The following is a 22,181-nucleotide window of genomic DNA, read 5'->3' on the forward strand; positions in this document are numbered from 1 at the left end:
TGCACCTTGAGAGCATTCGCTCCTAATGCTGTGCAAACACGTCTGCTAATTTCCTGCCTAAATCCCCCTTTGAATGCTTCAGCAAGTCAGCACATATCTGGCCTGTCAGCACAGCTGTCCTGTCCTCATCACACGCATCCCCCTGTGGGACCATGTACCTGAGTTACTGACAGGAGCCTCTCCTCTTCTGTAGGGATATTTACATCTCTTGGGTACAAAGGTATTCTGAGTTTGAGAAATAGTTACTAAAAAAAGAAAAAATAAATCCCCAAACCCACCTGAACCAAAGAGAAGCAGTGCTGATCAGGAAGCCTTCAGTAGGTGTAAAGCGAATGCTTGAAATTCTTTGGATTGTTTCCATTTTACCAAACTACGCACCCACAGGGATTTCACTGGGACTTGTTACTGCAGTTAAATAAAACAAACGCTGTTACCACGAGAGGAGCAGTTCAGTGAAAGAAACTATTAACCTAAATAAACTAATTATGCGTCAGCAGAGGAAGAGTTTCCAACATGTACTGCTGCTGCCGCAGGGAATTAAAAAATCCAAAAAGGAACAATCTATAAATCTTCGTGCTATTAATTTTAATCCAATTTCAACATCTGGAGGTGAATGTTCCTACGTGCCAGTTGTGCGCACATGGAGGATGAAAGGTATTCCTGAGGAAAATCACGGCCAGAAATGTTGTTGTTTCTCTAGGAGGAACGAGTGCTGGTTAAAAAGTTGAGAACCCTTTCAGGACTTTAGAAAACCCACTTATGCACCCATGTGCGGTTTTGGAAAAATTCTCCTTCCACCCTCTGCCCCTCCTTTTCGCCATCAGCGAGTAGCCCTTCAGCAGCAACACGTGAGCTCTGGGTCGGGCCATTCCCCAACGTGGTTTCCGCCTGCTCCTAATAGGTGCAAAGCCTGGTACCGGGCATGTCCTAGCGCACGAGGTGGTCTTCTGTGGCTCCAGTGGGTGGGCGGCGTGCTCCTGGGGCTGACGCTCCCCGGTGGTCCCGCTTCTCCCCCCCGAGGGCTCTGAGGCCCCGCGGGGGCGGGGGCGGGGGGCGGCCGCGGCCCGCCCCGGGGGCGGATAAAGCGGCGGCGGCGGCACCGCCCGAGGACGTGCTGAGAGGAGCGGCGAGGCAGCGGGGCCGCGCCGGGCGCTGCTATGGGAGCCGGAGGGCTGGCGGGGCTGCTGCTGGTGAGTGCCGGGGCCGCGCCGGGCCGAGGGGGACTCTCTGGCCGGGGCCGCTGTTTGCGGACAGGGGCTCGTCCGCCACCTGCTCGCCGCGAGTGGAGGCTGGCACCTGGCCGCAGCCAGCCCCCAAATCTCTGCTTTTGAGAGAAAAAAACCTTCTTCCAAGTCCAGCGTGGAGGAGCCTTGGAGGGTTTTCTACCCTCCTCTTCCTCAAGAGACTTGAGTAACTTCCCGTAACTTTTATTTCGTGTTGCCTGAAGTTTCGGGAATCCCGAGTTAACGCGGCTCTCCTAAGCCTAAAAAGGATAAGGAAGCGCAGCTGTCGCGGGGTAAGCCCGGCCCTAACCTCAGCCCCGGCTTGTGGGGAGTCCCCTGAGCAGGGTGGGGGCAGGTGGCGCCTCTCCCGGGTCTCCCTGGGGCGATCGCTGCCGCCCTTCCTTCTCTCTTCGGGAAAAAGAAAATTGCAAGTCGGGAGTGAGCTCTTCAGTAGTCCTCACGTTATCTAATTGTGAAATTGGTGGTTTTCTGAGCCGCACGACGACGGGGAAGGCTTTCAGCCCCCCGGCGAGAGAGTTGAAAGAGCGGAGCTGCGGGAGCCGGGTGGTGGGGACTCTCGGTTTCAGCTTAGAAATTGGCCGCTGGTGGCAATTAGCGACGGGGAGCTCCGCGGCCGTCCCTGCCCCCCTCCTGCCTCCGTTTTACCACTTTCTCTCGCGTGTGTGTGTTACAAGTGAGGGATGTACCTCGGTGGCCCGAAACCCGCGGTGTCTGAGCTCCCCGTTCGTCCCTTGACAAGCACCTGGCCCGCCGGTGCGGCGGGGCTTGGCAGCTGCTCCTCGCCGCCGGGCGCCCCGCTCCGCGGGAGGCTTGCCGAGGGGCCTGCATCCCGCGGGTTTCTTAAAAAAAAAAAAAGTTCCTAATGCTCCTGTAGCTACAGTAAGTTATTTTTGTTAATGACTCAACTACTTGCCTTCTGATGAAGATTACCGAGCCAGCGAGAAATGTTGGATGCGATCTCTGGGGCGTTTCCTCCATTTTGCTGGAGGAAGACTAACACTGATCCTCCTGAATTAAAAAGATGGGAGGAGGGAGAAACGCATCCCTTGCACAAGGCAGAAACTTCGGCCTCTGAAGTTCAATTGCAGTGACTTAGTAAAAAGAAAATGGAAGTTTAAAATGGAGGCGGGGCTCTGGGGCAATAATTGCCTAAAGCCCATCAGCCACTGCACTGTACTGGTCTAACCCCAGCTTTGTGATTGTAATTACTGCTGTGAGCGGCATGCTTAGCAGAAATTAGTTTGGGTTTCCTTTGTGGCTTCCCATGAACTCCTGAACGTGTTTTCAAGTGTTTACAGGAACATCTCCACGAGATGGTTATCGTGTCCTGGGCAGATGAATCACTCGAACACCTGTTTGTCTCTGCTGTAGGTTACACTACTGATAATGCCTGGGACGCGAGCAGAGGACTGTGGGGAGGGAGAATACTTACATGAAGGTCACTGCTGTGTATCTTGTCCAGCAGGTAAGACTTCAGGCAGTTATAGCTGATAAAGGCCACGTTTTTTTTCCCCATGGAGATGACTGTGTCACTATTGATTGCTTTTTACATTGCATCCGATGAAAGTGTAGGCCCGCTTGGAGCTGTGGTGGCTTCTTGGTGCTGTTAAGGCCAGGCTCCATTTTGAAGCAAGAGCCCCTTGTGCAATAGGTGATGACTGGGAGAGGTGCCTAGGCAGCAAGCCAGGAAACCTCTGCCCGCTGCTGAGGATGAAGTGTTCAAAGTTGGGTGGTGGTGTTGGGGGTTTTTTAGTTTGTTGTTGGGTTTTTGGTTTTTGGTTTTTTTTTTTAGTTAGCACAAGAACAAGCCTAGGGGAATTCTGATATTTCTGTATCTGTAGGTAAAACTTTGGTTTGCCTTTGTTCTCCCCTCCTTGCTCAATGTGTGCAGAGTTAACAAGCTTTGTGCCAAGAAGCACCCTGCCCTTAGATAGCATCAGAGGGCTGTTGGATGCATTTAAAGATAAATCAAACTAAGGAGAAGAGAGGCTGTTAGAAGCAATTCTCCCTGTGCCCGCCATGCCCCTTCGGAGGAGATGGTGCTGGCCCTGTGGGTGACTCTGAGCTACTGCAGTGAGTCATCCTCATCCCCCATGCGTCCTGGCCTGGCTGGATGCCTTGTTTGCCACCACTCCCTGTCTGAGCAGCAAGCTGCGAACATGCCCCCTGACCCTGCTGCGCTGCTCGATTCATGTGGCGTACCCTTCACTTGCGAGGAGGGGTTGAACTTTCACCAAAAATGGCTTTGTGTTGTAATATCCTGTTACAGTCCTCTGCCCGTTAAACGATCCCTTGAGACTGCTGCCAGGTCTCCTCTTCCACAGGTACTTACGTTGCTCAGCACTGCAGTGCTTCGCATTTGAGAGGAAGATGTGTCCCTTGTACTGAAGGAGAGGGTTATACCGCCCATGAGAATGGCTTGGAAGAATGCTTGCCGTGCAGACAGTGCAAAGAGGGTACGAAGCACAATTTTGATGAAACCTTAACCCTTTTCCCTTTTTTTTAATGTGGAAAGCCTGGTCCTCTGGTTTTTCGCACTTCCAATCATTGAGAATATTGAACTTATAAATAAATTGCCTTTATGGCCTGAGTATAACTTTTGCACAGTTGTAGAGTCTCACAACTTTTATATTTACTTTAACTTATATTTTATTTTTAGATCAGATAACTTTGAGACCATGTACTCTGACGCATGATACTGAATGCCAATGCAAACAAGGGTATTTCTGCCCTGCTGAGGGCTGTGAAATATGTCAGAGATGCAGTACAATGTAAGTTTGATAATAAGTGACTGTTTTCCTTCTAGGGAATGTTAGAGCTGTGGCCCAATCTGTGCCAATACCTAACACATGTTATTAGGCTGTAAATAATTGCCCTGAAGCCAAATGGCATCATTCATGCATTTAAATTTTAGGTGTCAAAATACATGAGGTTGAGACCTAGAAAGATACGGATTTTGGTATTGTTGTGCTTGCTGCTTATGGCTGTGAGCTTGCACTTTTCATGTCTTCAGATTAGTACTTCCCCACATATACACTTGAATGAGCTTTGTAGCAGCCAGTCCAAAATTTTGGGAGGTAGAACCACTTGTTAAAGGGAGCTAACTGTGCATGAATAATGCATCTGCTCTGTGGGTTTTTTTCCTCACCACTTGGAGGCTAACATACATGAGCTTTATCTGCTTTGCTTTTATTTAATCTTGTAGTATTATCTTGGGTTGTTTAAAGGTGCACTTCTAACAAAGTTATCTGTTTATGCATGTTCTGTTCATGTCTCTAAGCTCTGCCTGAAAAAAAACAGGCCTGGGTAGAACTGCATATTGCTCTCTGGAAATGTTGATACAACCCTGTGTTGCCATCCACTTCAGGTGTCCGGAAGGGAAAGAAATTGTGCAGAATTGCAATGCTACTATGGACCTAGGATGTGGCTTACCCAATCAAGGTCTGGTACACAAATACTGCTCAGCTTGGTCTGTTGGGTCTGTGGCTTCAGGCTAATAATGTCAGAGCAGTCTGTAAAACAGTGGTTTGAACTACTGTAACATGTTTAAGAGCTTCTGTATTTTGGTCTGGGAATTACTTGCTGGAGACAATTTCTCAAGGGGGCTGGAGTGACAAACCATCTTAAATTTCACTGGGTGAGAAGCTACATGTATCGCCACGGTTTTCAAAGTTGCAACAGTGGCACTGTTGAAAGTTGAGTAGTGCAAACATTTCTTTCATGTTTTCTCTGTCTGAGAAGCTGTGTATGGAGTGGCTTCTCTTCTGCTGGTAGATGGCTTCTGCCAGACTAGAGGAAGAAGGAACTGACACTATCAATGCTACAGCACCTGAAGCTCCCTGTAATCTTTCGCATACTTGTTTCCCCCTTTTCTTAAATGTCTCTTCAGAAAGGCTTGTGGAGGTTGTATTGCAGCTCTGTACAGAATCCCCCGCTGCCTTTGGGATAATGATGTGCTGTGCAAACGAGTACTTGCATGGTGAGGTCGGCTGATAGTCCCAGTGCCTTTTCCAGGACAAGCTAGCTGGATCATTGTACTAGTCCTGAGCTTAGGTTCTTCTCTAGGACAGCAGGGAAGACTTACACCTCAGAATATCTTTTGGGGACTGCTTCAGTACTAATTTTATTCCTTTTTCCTTTGCAGGAAGCCCAGCTGTTGTTGGGATTATTGTGATTTTTTTGGTGGTCGGTGGTGGATTGTTGCTGTTCTTTCTAATTAGAAAGCTGAAGAGTGATAAAGGTAACTGCTTGATTACTCTCCATAAATTTTCCAGAACTAGGCAAAGCATGCACTAAGGTTATCCCTGGTTTTTGTATTACCTTATAGGGGATCTGTTTAAGCTCTAGTTCACTTAGTATATGATTCAATTGAGTAACTCCATATAATGGAGACTAGTGTTGTTCAGTAAATAAAATGCATAAACTTTAACTATGAGCTTTCTTACTTTGTGGACAGATGCCTTTGCTTCAAAGCAAGATTAGCATAAGGCCCTTAAAAGGGCTTTTCCTATCTACTTGCATTGTATTGGCAAAGAGTGAGGAAAAATCAGTGTTTGAGCCCAGACGTATGGGGCAAGAAGTAGCAACTGATTAGATCATTAACTACTTTCACTTGCTGTGTTTGGAGATTTTTTTCTACAAATTGTTGCCCTTTCATCATTTGAGCCTCTTAACATGAATGTTAGGTTGATAAGTCCTCTGTGAATTAATTTTATTTTTTTAGTGGAAATGGAGATGTTTTTCTGAGAAACTTTTCTTTCCACTACTGCATATTAAAGTATTTTTGCAACTAGTTTAGCTAGAATAATGTTGAAAATAATTCTGAATTTTGAATGTTAACTTTGTTCAAATCATGTCTTACTGATTGTATTGCAGTAAAGATAATTTCTGCCTTCTCTTGTATTGCAATAGCCCACAAAAATGCTAAGAAGCATAAGCTGGAGGTGGAGAGGTTGAAAGAGTGGCTTAAAAGCCAAACCGCATCTTGCGGTCTGTATTTTACCATTGGTGGAAGCTAGGTGTAGTATTCTCATGAAATGTATGACAGGTCAAGGAAACTAAATGGCTTGTATTAGAGCTTTGGTTTGTGTTATGAATGTGTCTACTACATATAAATCTTGTGTGAATTCAGCTATACTTAAGTTGCTGCCATTCCTAAAAGTTTATTAGACATTTATCTTGTTTTCCAGCTGCTTCAACTGACAAAGATGTAGAGAAAGGTCTGGTAAGTATATGATGGATCAAGTGTTTCATCTCAGTTTTGTGCAGCTTAATTGTGCACTGCTTAATTGTACCTGATACACAGCTCTCCATTTTTGTCTCGCTGTAGACCTCTGGTAGGATGTGTTCCTGTGATGCAACAAGTTGTGATTCATACGGGGCCAGATGTTAGCAGGGGCCTGATGCATTCATTAGCTGCATGTGTCCACCGCAGTTGGCCTTTCCAGTACTTCCTTGGAAAAATTCCAGAGCCTGTGGCCAGGATGTTTTGAAAGTGGGGGGAAAAAAATAGGCTAAATACAGGCTTTCACTTCAAATTGTCTCCAAGTGATGCCTTGATCCAATTAGTTCTTTGCTGCTTCATGTGTGTATTCCCTGGGCAAGGTCAGCTATTGCTTCCCTGTGTGGTGGTGGTCTAGCTGTCCTTGCATTTTGGCTACATTATTTGTTCATAAGACTTAGTTCTCTTGATTGAGCAAAGTGACTGAGTCTTCCTGCCTTTGGGCTCATGTCACAAGCTATAGACCAGGATGTGGCAGTCTAACTTCTTGGTCCTAGACAATCCCATAAGACAAGGGGTTCAGGGCTCAGAGCATACCAGTTCAGAAGTACATCCCTGAAAAGGGTTTACCAAGCTAAGGCTGGCTGCTGGCATATGCTCCACTTTAAAGCTAGGTTCACCCTGGCGTCCTGTAGTCAAACACTATTTCAGAACCTTACTGTTTCAGTCTAAAAAGATTATTGCTAGTCTAGTATTTTGCAAGATAAATACAAGACTAGCTTGTATTTAGCTAGTCTATCTTTAGCATCTCTGTTTAGAAGCTACACTCCTAACAGCACGGCGAGGCAAAAATGAGCTCACTCTTCACTAGTATATTTAATGATGTGTAACACCAAGCTGTAAAACAAATACTTGTCTTGATGAGGATCTACAAAAAGCATCCAGATTCCTCTCGTAGCACGTGTACAGCACCTTCTGCTGCCTTATCTTGTCCCCCACCCAATGCATGCACTACTTGCCCAGTGCATAAGCTCTTGTCTCATCTTACTAGTTAGACATTTCAAGTTATTAAATGCATCTTAACTATGTCACAAATACTTGAAGACTGAAGAAACAGAATTGAAAGATCTACTAAAAACATCACTTTAAACTATTTTCTTTTTTAAGGTCCATAAGTGGCTCAAATATGTGAATTACCCGTGGGTTTTTGTTGGGTTGTGTCTCCCCCACGCCCTGGCCAGATTTGCAGCACTTCGTGTATTCGTAGAAGCTGATGAAGAAACATAACAGAAAACCTGGTCAAAATGCTGTAGCATAGGAATAGGCAAATACAACATCTCTTTATTTTGAATAAAGTGGTAGTAGAATAATGCAATCATAAATGGGTGCATGGTGACACTTAGCTCTGATGTAAGAGTTGTCACAGACTTGAGCTGTGGTGTCTGCCCACTTGGAGTGTTCATGCTACTGTAACAAAAAGCTTATTTGCTAAGGAGAGTTACACTGATGCAGTCCTGAGACCAGGTGTTTTGGCACCAACACAGTCCTCTCCAAAGTACCAGTGAATTTATACTGCTGTAAAAAAAAAAAAAACACCCAACAAACCAAACAACCAACCAAAAAAAGTCCAAAAACCCCACCAGAAACTGCTGATACTTTATTTTATTCCAAAATAGAGCAGCAGCTATTTGTCAGCCATGCTGTGTACCTTCAGTCACTTGGTTACCTATTTAAGAACTATCCTGTATAAATAGGATCAACTTGCTTAACCTGTTTGCACCTTTAAACAGAAAGTGGATTCAATGAGGATGATGTACAACTACATGTGTGATGCATGGGGTGGTTCCCCTCACATCCCTGCTTATGCATGTTGGTCATGGGGTAGTGTCACATGTGGGTCACTGACCTTATGCAAACAGAAATCACACTGACTTATGCTCCTGGGGGAACTGTACCTTAACAAACACAAGTGTAATTGGAAAAAGTCACTCCTCACCCTCATTTTCCACCTTTAAAAAAAAGAAAATTCCTAAAGCTTTCCACTTTTAGTGCTGGCTGATATGCTAGATAGATGCTGGTCTGCTTTGTAGTTGTACTATTCTTGATGAGTTGGAGCTATACTCCCTGGCATATGCTTGTTTAATGTACTGACAATGCTAAAAATGATGCAGCTCTCCTCACTTGCTTCCCTCTTTGTCCCCTCACAAAAGCTATGCAATGTGTGCTGGTGCTCACTGGCTGCTTTCAACTGATTCTAGTTTATGAATCTGCCAGAAAAACTAATCTAGCCAAAGAAAGCCCAAGCTAGTGCACTTCCATGGAGCTGATAGGCTATTATCAGCTTGGCAAAAGCTCTGAGAGCATCAGCCTTGATAACAGCGATAGGCTTGAGGCCCCTGTTTCTGTTAAGTCAGCTCAGGTGCAGCAAGGCAATTTAATTTCCTCCTGCCTCAGGAGGGGTGCATACCTAGAGAGGAGCAAGCAGCAATACACACCAGTGAAAACATTAGGAAAAGTTTCCTGTGTTTGTTGTGGAGGTAGCCTGTGAGCCTTACCCTGCAGTCCAGTGGGAGCAGAACAGCCAGCGAAGTGGAGAGTTTAGGCTCTGAAACCATCTGAAGTCCCAGTCTATAAAGGCTGTAACTTTTGCATGTTTGTAACTTTGCCAAATTAGTAACTCTCCTATTATTTCTCTGACATGTGGTGACTTCAAGTATTCTGTTTTCTTCCTCCAGGCTGTCCTTGAAGGCCTACCTATGAAACATCTCTTAAAATCTGTTCTTATTCTTTACAGGAGTCTGAGGGCAGCACTGAAAGCCTCATTTTACCAGAAGTGGAGACACCTGCAACTACCATAGCCAGCCCAGAGGGTGAGAAATGTGGTGAGAGCTCAGAGGGCCAAGCGCAAACCAACGTTAACTTGGAAGTAAAAACCACGTCACTAGAAGAAAACAGTGTTGTGCTTCCTGAGCAGGGCACCATCCTGCAGGGGGGCTGGAGGCGCCACATGAAAAAGTGCTGGAGGAGGATCACTGAGTCTTCACGACCAGCAAAAACTGGGCAGAATTCTGCTTTTCATCACAATGCCCCATCAAATGTACCAAGTAGTAGGATGCCAGCAAATCATAGGGTAAGAGTGTGTGTGTGAAATTATCATCATATTTTCTCTGATACACATGTAATTTCAGTTAAGTTCTTAACTATTCCTTGAGGGATAGATGCTGTTTTCAGGCAGAATGATAGGGAAGAGAGGGCTTTGCCTTAAAGATGTAATAGAAAGTATGGGAAGTGGTATCTTGGGAAAGCAAACTTCAGCCCCTCATGTAATCTGCTCGGCCTCTCCAATCGCCCTGTTCAATATTTACACAGATGGTATTCTTTTGCAATAGCAGCAAATGTGCTACCTTGTTGCTTCACTTCAGAGCTAGTAGCATGGCTGTTTCAGCATGCGATTTTCTTTACTCAAATACTTTCAGCTGTGCTGTGAAATCTGCCCCCCTCCCCCTTATTGGTGTGTGTGTGCTGTGGAAGCAAGCTATCAAGTAGCTCAGGAATAATCATGAGTGAAGTGCTCTGATATGTTGGAGTAACAGTCCAACTTTGTATTACAGGTACGAGAACCAAAGTGTCGAATAATTGTTAAAGATCTCTCTCAAAAAGGTAAGTATTCCATAAATTGGCAGTACTTGGAATTTGTTTTTTTCCTGTTGACTTTAATCTACTTAAGGAATAGTGTAGAGAGGCTAATGAATATTGCTTAGAGCTATAAGGCTTTCAGTTTATTGTAAAATATGCTGAAACAGGATTATTACTACATTTGAGAGAAGTTGTAATCCCTGTGGTGAATTGTTTTACTTTAAAGCATGGCTTTTCTGCACAGGAGTATAGTGCAGTCATGCTTTTAAGAATAAGAATGGTACAAAATTTTTTTGTATGTTTTAAACAAGTCTGCATTGCAGCAGTGTACTCTGCCTTAATGTGTGACGTGTAGGTCAGAGCAGGAGATCTTTCCGTCAAATGTCTGCTCACATGGAAGACCCCATTGAATCCCCATACATGTGCCTGTACCCAGCAAATTGATGTGCTGGATGTCCAAGCAATGGGCTTTGCTCATGCTGGTCTTGGTGTGAGAAACCTATACCGGTAGCATAGTGACGTGGTTAAAGCCTACCGTTGAGTAGCCCTATTAAGCTTAAGTGAAGATGTGCATGCCAATGAAACCTTCCTCAAAACCACCTTTACTGAATGGTCTTAAGAGACTACTTTTGAGATACGTAGACTGATACCTTTAGCTTCTTTCAAGATCACTCAGCAGGAAACCTATTTGTCCTGCTGCTTCTTAGGTGCCAAACCTGGCCTTGCTGCTGCTGTTTGGTCTGTGCATGTATTGGCTGAAAATTAATGGGAAAGCATGTACGTTAGCTATGAAAAAAATCTGTATTTTAAAACCTAAGCTGATGTGTCGTGTGTTTTTTCTTTCAGAACTGAGAGATAGCTTTTGGGCCTTTATAAATGAAGTACCACCGAAAAAATGGAAGCGGCTTATGAGAACTCATCTGCAGGAAAATGATATTGTTAAAATTATTTATGACTTTCCTAACGATATAGAAGAGCAATCTTATCAGATGCTTCTCACCTGGAAAAACACATTGGGAGAGAAACAATCTATTATTAAGTTACTGGATGAGTTAAGGTATCTAGATACCAAGGCTTATGATAATGTATTGAACACTTTAAAAAGTAATAACATTATAAGTAAATTAGAAGCTACAGATTAATGTTTACCATGAACTTAAAAAATGCTCCTGTGTACATATGTGTCTACAAACTTCCTGTAAATGAGGACGTCAGCAATCTGCTAGTAAAAATGATGGCATGGACTTGATATCCTCCTCACCTTCACGCAGGGAGCTGGAAGTGATTTAATGCTGTCAGTGTTAACACGGACTCCAGCTGTGATGTTCATGGAGGTCTTTTGAGTTGTATGATATTAAACTCAGGCACCGGATGCCAGCTTGAGAGCGAGGAGCTCCAGCTCACGCTGCCCTTCGTGTGAGGCAGGACCATGCTGTTCCAGCCCGGGCCGTGGGAACGAAGAGGTGGCTGCTGTTTTTGAGAGGATTGCAATGCTTTGGTTTTTGAAACGATTGTGTTTTGCTTTGTACTGGTATGCTCCGAACTGTTATGTTTGAAGCACAGCAATAAAAGCCCGGTTAAGCCAGAAGCTGGGGCTGACTCTTGGATCTTGTTGTCTGAGGGGGGAGGGTGTTGTGCGGGGAGCCCGTTCCCAGTTGGCTGTGGGGCCGCCCGGCTGTGGGGCCGCCCTGCGGCACAACAGCCGCTCCTGAGGAGAGCCCGGCCGTGCGACGGCCGCCCGCTTGGCGGGAAGGCGGTGTGGGCGGGAAGGGGGAGGGAGGGGGGCGGTGCTCCCCCGTTGCCGTGGTGACGCGGGGCGCCCGTCGGAAGTAGCGTAGTGCGGGCGGGGCGGGGCGGGGCGACGCTTCCGGGCACGCTGTTGCATCAGCTCGCGAGCGAGGGGAGGAGGCAGCAGGATGGCAGCGGCCGCCGCCGAGCAGGGTAGGTCAACGACCGGCGCCGCGGAGGCCCGGCGAGGCGAGGCGAGGGGTCCGCTGGGGTTGTCACGGCTTGGCAGGGGTTGGTGTCACGGCTCCGCCGCTGTCACGGTGTCAGGTGGGCGCTGTGACGTCAGGTGGCGGCGGCGGCGGCGGCGGGGGGGGGGGGGAACCGCCGACCCACCGCCCTGTCACGGCGGCTGAGGCGTCGGGGCAGGAAATGGCGGCTGGGGGCGTCGCCCTGGCGGCCTCTTCAACGCGTCCCTCGGGGCCTGCGGCGGCGGGGTCACCCCCAACGCACGTGCGTTGGGGGGGACCCCGCCGCCGCCGCCGGCCCCTGAGGTGCGAGGCAGGCAGCCATCAGGCATGCTTGGGGCAGAGGAGACGTGTGAAATCAGCCCCCCACGCCCATTGTTGGGTGGGTGCCCCTGGGGAGGTCACCTGTGTCCCTTGGTGGTGGGTGACACGTAAGCAGCTCCTGATGCCACTTCAGGGTATCAGGAGTGTGGAGTTCAAAGTGTAGCATGTGACTGGGTCTGTACAGGTATGGAGTAGTGGGAAATGTGGATCTGTAGGTGCTGGTTGCACCTCTCACACCGGTGCCTATGGATTGGAGGACCTCCGGTGCTTTGCAAGACCATGGGAGGCAATGCACATCGTGCCTCGCCTATAATGTAAAGGTTAATGATGACACATGATGATTTGTGGAAAAAAACTCGGAGCTTCTCAGTACTGAAGTTTGGAAACAGCTGTTCTCCAGCTTGATGGGTTTGAAAAGATGTTCAGTGGCTGCCAGACCACTTAGTCAGTTGTGTGCTTATCATGGCATCGTCTGCTCTCTTTCACCTGCCTCTGTCTCCCTTACTGTCTTTCCTAGTCGTCTATGTTCTCCCTTGAACTCATGTCTGAACTTTTAGACTTTTCTGGACTTTTTTTTGTGGTCATGTTTTAATGATGGGTTATACTATGCTCTTCCATATGGAAGAAGGGCCAGGGTAGTCCTGTAATTTTTGGCACTACTGTAGCAAATGGAAACTTGGAATACCAGTCATACAAGTATGAAATACCATTATGGTTTGTAAGGGATTGGAAATTTCTTTCATTCCAATTAAGGATCTGTAGATTCAAAGATTTGCCCCTTTTTCTTTGTTACTGAAAGTTTATCCTCTTTGTTTATCCCAAGTAACAATCCTACATAAGGGAGTACAGAAACATTTATTCTTGTCAAGGGACTGGCTTTTTCAGATGTGTTTTCAGTATCTTAATTAAGGTGGGGGGGAAATGCCACCGAAGGCTCAGTTCAGGAGCACTTTAAGAAACTCTTTAGTTAAGTTTATTAATGGGTAAATAGTGTTTGCTTTTTACGTAACTTGTGATTAGTTTCATTTAGTTTCAGTTCAGGAAAAGTGGAAGTAGAACTCACAGGGCTAAAGTGAACAGGACTGACAAGCTCTTCCTTGGTGGGATACTCCCATCTTAAAAATCCCTGCTCTGCTAAAAGCCTCTTGATCCTCGTGTGTGAGTCTTGAAAAGTCCTTTGTCTCTCTTTGCGTATGCTGCGTCTTGCATAGATGAGATAGCTGCATTGGTTCAGTCCTTCTGAAATTTTTAAGGAAAAGGGTAATTTGTCTTGGCTGAACAGATGGTTGGACTTCTTTCCAAAGCTACCAGAGTGGTCAGCCAGAATGATAAATGGCCAGTTTGGAGCCATATTAATAATGAGGCATGTTACACTTAACTTTTATGAGTTTATTTTAAATCTGTGAAAGCCAAACTGGAAGAGAAATTACATTTTAAAATATTCAGAAACATCTAAGATTTCTTCTCAGAAAATGACTCTGCAGAAATCTCAGAACATTTCAGTTGTCATCTAATTATGACTGACAAGGTTAGCAGGTTCAGGGAAGCCCAGGAAACCTAATTTTTCCCTGAGGCAAAGTAACTCCCTGTTTTTGTGTCAGCTAGCTTACTGCCTACTTTATGGCTTTTCTGTATTTACTTTGGTGTCAACACCTTAAAGGAACAGAGTTTTCACATTCAAGTTAATAAAAGTGAAAAATTTCTATCAAATTTGATATTGTGTGGGTTACACATCTTGATCAAACTTCAAAAGGTATTTTATGTGCAAATAAAATGTAGAAGTGATCCTATGCCTTTGAGTCTGTGTGTTGCTGCAGTCTTGCAGACAAATTTCCAGCGTCCTTTAGTAGTCTCTGAAGCACTCCATGCATGGAAAGAAGAGTGTGTGACAATTATATTGCCCAAAGAGATCATGCACTGGCAATTATTGTATGACAACTGTATTAATGTCTACAGTGGAATTTTTTTGAAACACCTTTTTAATGTGGGGGGAGCGTTACATTAACATTCATTCTTATGATTTTTCAAGGTTATTTTGCTACCTCTCCCAACACTCATGCTCAGTGCTTGTTTTCTGAATGGAGTTGCTCTTGAGTGATATGATTTGATGTCTACGGATCATTCCATTCACATGAGTTAACATTCAGTGTTATGCAACAGCTCTGTAATACTCCTGTTTTTCTGTTTTCAAGAAGACACCTCCTAATGCAACTGAGTAGTAGAAACTAATTCTTGTTTTGGGAGGGGAAAAAAATTGCAGTCAGAGAGAAGGGCTGTTTCTTAGCCTGGTTTCCTAAAGCAACAGGGGTAAAGCAGCTTAGACCTGTATGTGTCCATTGGCCCTTCTCCCTCAATAGTTTTTGAATCAATTGATTGGTATTAACTACATCTGACAGTGGGCTGCCTCTTGCACACAGTTGGCAGACCGAGCAAAGATGCATTGGAGCTGTACGAGAGGATGGGGATACTGAAGTGTATGGGGAGAGGGGATGAAGCACTTAGGAGGTACTAGGACATATTCAGTGGGAGCGTGCAATGAATTAAAGGCATTGCAAGACACTGAGGGGGGGTGGGAGCTGAGGGTGCAGGATATAAATCACAGAAAACCGAGATCCTGTAGATTTGCTACTCTTGTTTTTAGTAGTGATATAAATGAAATCAGAACAGACTTTTATGTAAATATAGTTTTGACTGATTTCTTTTGCTTGAAAAGAAATGGTCCTCTGGTATACTGCCTTCCAAAAGACAGCATTATCATAGTCATTCTTTCTTCCCAGGAGAGTACCCTGTGCTTCAGGAGAAGAGCTTTTATTTTGTTAGTTCAGTCCTGTTTGGAGCTACTCACAAAAATGCCAGAAGTGAGAATGATTTTGTCCTGTATGTACTGAAATAGGATGCTCAGAGGTGTTTCAGAATTGCACTGATCACTCAGCACTCGCTCAAACACAGCAAATTTGCTTGTATCTCTGCAGCAGAGAGTAGAACACACCTGTGCTAGCTTTAAGCTAGCTGTCATGATTTGAAAAGTAGCCGTCAGTCTAGAAAAGGAAGTTTGGAGCTCAGCACAGCCTGTGAAACCAATGTGGGAAACTTGTATTGGTACAGCAAGCCTGCTGGGAGCTCGAGACTGCTGTGGCTCAGCTGCTGCTGCACCCTGAGAAACCCTGTCAACAACTGCTCAGGTGTGTTCATGCTATACTGCACTTGCTGTGGTGTGCAGTCATGGACATGAGTTTGAGCTGAATTTGAGTCAGTGATCAGTCTCAGCATAAAGACATCCTCCTATTAGGTCCCCTGGGCTAACTGGTTTCTTTGATGTATTACACTTTCAGGTCTGCTGTAGGTCTTGCAACTAGATGTAACGTCAAACTTTATAATTTCAAGTATTAATGTGCGTGCCAAGATTGTTCAAAGTAATTTTGGCTGCTCTGCTTATCAGGGCTGAGCTGGTACCGACATCACAGGCAGTATTTGCCATCTCTCCTCACCAAAATTAACTTGTATGAGTTCTGTCATCTTTGTTGTATTTGTGTGTAAGTTTGTGCAACTTCCCTTTTAGATTGGTTTACAGATGTGGTTGGAAAGCACTTATATTGTTTCAGATACACTGACTTGCTTCCCATTAGCAGCCTGGTATGTGAATAATGGTCATAATAACCTTAATAATATTTTGCAAATTGAGTGTTGCTTTCCTTGCAGTAGATCTTTAAAGATAATTTCTTTGAGATATAGTTTCATTTCTACACAGATCATTCCTGTAATACTTTTTTTTTTGCCTTCTCCCTCATATGATTCATGGATACAAAATTCACATTCAAGGAAGACTTATGTCTTAGGTTTCCATAGTTAGTGAACATAACTATTTCAAACTATTTCATGTGTATAAACATGTAAAGTTCTATGATGATAAATATCAGTAAATATTTAGGAGCTTGAAAAGTTTATAGTAAAATTAACTATATGAGCCAAAGCTGAATACCACTCATCTGGGTAAGGCAAGCCCATAAGTTCTAGTTATGAACCATTATTTACTTGTTATTCCTTATTTATGCTGAACAATTACATGGATAGCCCTTGAGAAGGATTGAGACTTTACATGAATCTGACTTTGCTTTTGTGTATGAATTTTAAATATATTTTGTGACCTTTGATTTTTTTATTTTTTTTAATCACTGATCTGTTTTATTTGTTCTGCTGGTGTGCCACTATATCTCACATTCAAGAGAGTCAAACACAAACATACTTGGTATCTAGCTGCCATTTCCCTGTGCTCCTGAGTTCCTATAGAATATTTTAATAATTGATATCCATATAGGAAATGAGCTTCTCATAAAGTCGTAACAGATGATATTTGGAAAAACTGTTCATTTCTGCAGTTTTTCACATCCTCTCCTAGCCATCGCTGTCCGCATCTCCTTTCATCTTTCCCTTTCCAAGATCATTGGTCTACGAGCACCTCTTTTGCTTCGTGAACTACTCATGCAGAAGATGTTCATGCTAATGTAAGAAGCAACACTTGTGGCAGTGGCCTCTGTCAGGGTTTGGGAGCAGGGACTGGTGTTCTCATACTGCCTCTCTCACTTTATTGTGCTATGACCTTGACTACAGCTTAAATTACCTTCTTGGCCGACTACCTAAGCAGGATATTAGCTTAATGTTTATACAGTACTTTGAACATGAACGGAGTTACAAATGTTGAATCGTTGCAGGAAAAGATAAATGCTAACTTTACCTAATGTCAGCACTAGCCCAGATGCTGTAACCTCCACAGTGCTTCTTACCCACTGACTTGCACAGGGCTTGCTGTTACTGTGAGCTTCCCCACCAAGTCACAGAACCCTTCTGCTGCTTCCTCCCTGTCCCTGCATTTGTGAAGACGAAACATAATTGAACCTGCTTTGCCTGTATACCAAATAAATCATGGAATTAAAAAATTGTGAGGGAGGAGCATGATCTAATACCCTTTCTGTTAATTTGTGTAGATCTTACTAATTTTAAATATTATACATATGTCTGAGGAGAGAAAGTGATATAGGAGAAGTGTGGAAATACACAGCGACAGCTTAAGTTTTCGAGTTGTTAGAGCAAGTAGGAGTAACTGAGCATCATGCTGGGAGCTTGCATGCGGGCACCAGTCCTGCAAAGATTTAAGGATATGCTCAACTTCAGTAAACATATTCACAGCCTATCCACAGTGTATAAAATTAATCATATTAAATATTTGCAGTATGAGTGTTTTAGCAGCGTGGAAAAGAGTGACTGATTAGGTTTGCTGTGTGTGAAGAATTTTATCCAATTTCAAGTAGATAATATTTCTTCATTAAAAGGACCTGTGCTTTTGTCCTTGTTACTCTTTGTAAAGATGTCTCCAAAAAACTTGTCACAGCATGAACATAATCCTATTAATAGGAAATATATAGTTACTCAGTAGCTTGTATTAAATATATTTTTCTCAAATTTCTTGTCAGTTGCCAGAGCTAATCTAGAGGGGGAGATGTATAGTATAAGGATATATTTTGGTCATGGGATCTCCTTCTTCTTTTAATGCTGACCAAATGTCCTGTGCCTCTCTTTACAGCTTCCAGCTACAATTTTATTCTGAGCATTAGTGAAGAGGAAGCCAGGGTGAAGGCTTTGAACGAGTACCTGAGCACTCGTAGTTATATCCAGGGGTTCACATTTTCACATGCAGATGTGGAGGTATTCAGAAAGTTTTCGGGGCCACCTGTGGACCAGTATATCCATGTTGTCCGGTGGTACAGACACATAGAAGCAATCTATGATGGCAGCAGTGAAAAAAATGAGCCTTGTAAACTTCAAACAAGTGAGTAATATGAAACTGGTGGGCAGGTTATAGACTAGCTGACATTGTATTGGTTTTTATTGCTGAGAATTCCTAGAAGTTCCCTTTCATACTCTCTTGCACGCTTTAAAATTTACCATATCAACTTGTATTCAAGGTCATGAAATTCTTGCATACAGTTACTGCGTGATTGATAGATCCTGACCTATTTGAATGCTAAAGCTCTGTTTCCACATTTCTTTGATTTTAAAATTCCTCAGTGTACAGAATTCGATTATGTGTATTTTCTTTAAAAAGCTAGCCACTGGATTGTAAAAGAATATGGGGGTTTTGGCTTGTTCCCTAAAATATCAGGATTTGCTCAGTCCACTTTTTTTTCCCTGCAAGGGTAACTAAATAGTTGTTGTATAATACACAAATTCATAATAAAGTAAACTGAATACTTCATCTTACGATTGTTATTAACACTGAATTTCAAAAAGAATGTTTGGGGTTCTTTTTTAACCCTGGTAATTTAGGTATTGGTGATGATTTGAGGAAATACTAACTGGTTAATCTAGGTCATTGTGTAAGCATGGGTGCTGGCATTTTTGGGAGCTGCATCATTCTCCTGAATTGTTTTCCAATGAGCTAGTCTAATTTAATTGCTCTATAGTGAGGTCCTTGCTCAGGGAGTCATGAAATAATTAATAATAATAACACAGAGCTGTTGTATAGTGCTTGCAATACCTACAAATTGAATGCATGATGTCTGTCATTTTTGCTTATGGTTGTTGACTAATATTACTCCAATGCCATCTTCTCACAACCTTTCGTCATATGTGTTCTCAATTCCTAGCAGACCAACAGTTAAAATCAGACTTCTGCGAGTAGATTCTGTATATGTGTGCCTGCATGCATTTGTGCTGGTTATTGATTTCCTTTCAGTAGTGAAGGGAATCTCAGCTGTACCGCTGGCTCTAATAGCAGATTTAATGCCACTAACTACAATTTGTCTGCACACTTTCATGGATCAGGGTGGAGCAATAAGAGAAAAGGTTTCTGTTTTCCTGTCCGTGAAATCTCTAATGTTAAGTCTGTCTTTCTGAAGGATTATGTCTTGTTATCTTCATGATCTGTGCATATGTATCAGAAGTCCTGAAATGGTGTTCTGCAGTGTTCACTATGAAAATGACACGTGAATCTGCCACACTTCTTAGACCTTGGATATTTTATCAGTGTTCTTTTGGGTCTATCAGAGAACTCCAGGGGCGGATTAGAACAAATGAACTTCCGTTCAACCAGGGGGAAGACTATAGCTGGCAGAGGCATATTTGAACAGACTAAACAGTATGCCTTTTACTTTGCCCTTGGTGTCCATGTAGTGGATATAACGTGACACTTAACTTGTAAGCTGAGAACTTTAGGGTGCAGTATCTGGGTTTTTTCTTATGTTTAGTGTGGTTGTAAGTAAAGAAAGCTTTACAGATTTATCTTTTATTAGACTAACCCACATAGGCTTCCTTCCGCAAGGGAAACATTGGCCGCAACTAAGCATGCCAGCGTAATCTTTGTAAATCAAAGAGTAAACAAATCCATACCTTGTTAATGGTCTGTGTTACGGATAGACTGCTCTTGAACTTGAGGTATTCTGTTCAGGAGTACCTTATACAATGAAATGTTTAGAATAAACACATATTTCCATGGATCCATAACATGGACATTAAATGGAGTCCATTTGTGAGACAGAGTACTACAGTTAGTATCTTTTTTTCTTATTTAGGCAGGTATTCAAAAAAGGAAGATGAGGAAGAGATTAAACTTTTTATAACATGAATGTTTACATTACTTGAAGGTTTTCAGCCAAAATATTCATACGAAGATATCGGGGAAACAGTTAATGAAGAGCACCCTGAGACACAGGATCAGAAAGGCAAATTTGTTGTCAAAACAAATAGTTTGTGTAATATTTTAATTGCAGTTAAAATGCATACCATGAGAATTCCTAAAGACAGTGCTGTGTGTATTAAGCTGGCAACCTTGCTGTATTTTTTAATTTCCTGGTTTGCTTTCATTCCTAGTTAATGTGATAATTAGCGTAACATCATTACAGCTGTAAGCAGCCCTGTGCATAGCAAACTGCAGCTCTTCAACAGATGACATACTCATACTTCTGTTTGAAAAAAACATGAGTTTAACAACTATGTTGCTTCTTAAAAATTTAAAAGAAAACAAATGCAAGAATATCGTCACTCATATTACCCTGGGTTTTTTCTACTCTCTTTAATGGCAAAATGTAGCCTCTTGCTGAATTGGAGCATATTTGTGGTAAAAGAGTGTGTTCAAAAATGCCTTGTGTACATAGCAACAATGTATGATAAAAAGCTGAAGTTCTTTCTAAACCTTTCTGTCTCTTCTCCCTCTCACCCTGAGTACACATACTCTGTCAATATTGGCTCTAGAGACTAACCCTGGTCTCTGGAGATTTTTTGCAAATTCTGTATGAGATCTGTGATATGCTGTCGTAGTAAAATCAGCAGCGTTGCAGAAAGCCCAGGACTGCCATAACACTTTATTAATAATTCATTACATTTCAAAGCTCTAGTTAATGCTTTAACTGAATTGCATGCCCTTACTTTTATACCCTCTTCCTTCCTGTTACTTGAATCAAAAGTTAATAGGAATGGCAAGTCAGAGAGTAGAAAATAAACTAGATTGAAATAATTTACTTTGGTTTTAGTGGCTTTGTAGGAAGCTCTAACAAAAGTAGTTGGATTACTAGGATTGGAGCTGCTTTGTCTAATTATATATGGTTTTTTTCTTTTGAAATAACTTAATGATGTGATACGGAGAAAATGGTATACTGCAAATCTGTTTGTGGAAGGTGTCTTTTCAGTTCTCTCTAAGCTATTTTTTTCCCCTAGGTAAAGGCAAGCGTGTGCAGCCCTCCTGGTCTCCCCCTGAAGGGACAAAACATTCTAGGCTCTGCCTCTACAACAGCCTGACTCGCAATAAGGTGAGTAAATGAAAGACAAGTGGAGATTTCCATAGAAACACAAATAGAGAAGTCATCAAATGTTTGTTTCTTAAGTGTTTACCCTATCAGTAGACAGGTTTCTGGGTTGCATTTTGTGGAATGTTAACAAGCACGTGCCAGAGGTGCTGTGCCAGTCAAGTGTGTTTGCTGGGCAAAGGGTTTTAATGTATATAATAAATATACATATACTACAAGTGTGTGTATGTATGTGTATGCTGCATGATATATAGTTCCCAATTGCAAGTTATCATCATGCAAAATAGCCAGGGGTTCAACTGTAATACACATAAGTATAGGCAATGTGAACAGAATAAAATCACAGTTTCTTTCTTTAGATGTCTGTGTAAAAAAAAAAAAAAAAAAAAAAGTCTCCCCAATTATTTTATTGTAATATAAACTGGTAAATATTAAGAATACTAATGTTATATGGGATGTAGTATCCAAGTATGTGTGAAATGATTATACTCTGTAACCTTTTTTCAATGCAAAAGAAAGCGTGATCTTCCCTTTTACAAAACGAGTGCAGCTTGAATAATGCCTTGCCTAGTCCAAATCTTTGTAATCTGATATCTTGATTGATAAGAGTGCAGATAACATAAGCAGCCACACCCTGTTATCTCTCTTACATGATAAAACTAGTGGTGATCTTTTCTTATGGTAAAAATGGGAGTAGAATAACTATTCCTTTTTTGTAATTATAATCCATGTTTTCATGTTCTAATCTCCAAACGTGGTGTTACTGGCCTAAAATCAAGTCTTCAATTTCTTCTGATCACTCTACCTTCCCTTTCAATTAAGGAAATATTTCAGCCTCAGAATGGAAAAAAGGTCTTGTGGTATTGCTGTGGTCCAACAGTTTATGATGCTTCTCACATGGGACACGCCAGGTACTGCAGTTCCTTATTTTGGTATAGGTAATAACAGTGCCTATTGGAAGCAAAAGATTAATAGAAAAAGGTACTTT

At 42.9% G+C, this 22,181-nt stretch overlaps 2 protein-coding genes across 6 annotated transcripts in view; both read left to right on the plus strand.

Annotated features, from left to right (window-relative positions):
- Window positions 1–808: 808 nt before the first annotated feature.
- On the plus strand, window positions 809–11,690 carry LOC140653770 (uncharacterized). Of its 4 annotated transcripts, none has more exons than XM_072866270.1 (10): window positions 816–1,190; window positions 2,616–2,709; window positions 3,542–3,700; window positions 3,904–4,015; window positions 4,612–4,685; window positions 5,389–5,484; window positions 6,434–6,468; window positions 9,260–9,595; window positions 10,077–10,125; window positions 10,948–11,690. In XM_072866270.1, exons 1-10 carry the CDS (start codon window positions 1,158–1,160, stop codon window positions 11,241–11,243), a joined length of 1,284 nt encoding a protein of 427 aa, XP_072722371.1. In that variant the 5' UTR covers window positions 816–1,157; the 3' UTR covers window positions 11,244–11,690. The 4 variants fall into 4 exon arrangements, with proteins under 4 accessions (XP_072722374.1, XP_072722371.1, XP_072722373.1 ...); XM_072866272.1 differs by having other exon boundaries at window positions 821–1,190; window positions 3,553–3,700; XM_072866271.1 differs by having other exon boundaries at window positions 824–1,190; window positions 3,569–3,700.
- A 269-nt stretch (window positions 11,691–11,959) lies between these two features.
- The window catches only part of CARS1 (cysteinyl-tRNA synthetase 1), a 36,278-nt gene continuing 26,056 nt past the window's right edge, over window positions 11,960–22,181 (plus strand). The window contains exons 1-4 of one of the 2 annotated variants that reach the window (XM_072864447.1): window positions 11,960–12,042; window positions 17,977–18,222; window positions 21,105–21,196; window positions 22,016–22,104. In XM_072864447.1, the coding sequence (XP_072720548.1) occupies window positions 12,018–12,042; window positions 17,977–18,222; window positions 21,105–21,196; window positions 22,016–22,104 (452 nt within the window). In that variant the 5' untranslated portion in view covers window positions 11,960–12,017. The remainder of the gene's footprint in view (window positions 12,043–17,976; window positions 18,223–21,104; window positions 21,197–22,015; window positions 22,105–22,181) is intronic. The other variant, XM_072864448.1, reaches the window with a different exon arrangement.

Source organism: Ciconia boyciana, chromosome 6 (genome assembly GCF_034638445.1).
Source record: "Ciconia boyciana chromosome 6, ASM3463844v1, whole genome shotgun sequence".
NCBI lineage: Eukaryota > Metazoa > Chordata > Aves > Ciconiiformes > Ciconiidae > Ciconia > Ciconia boyciana.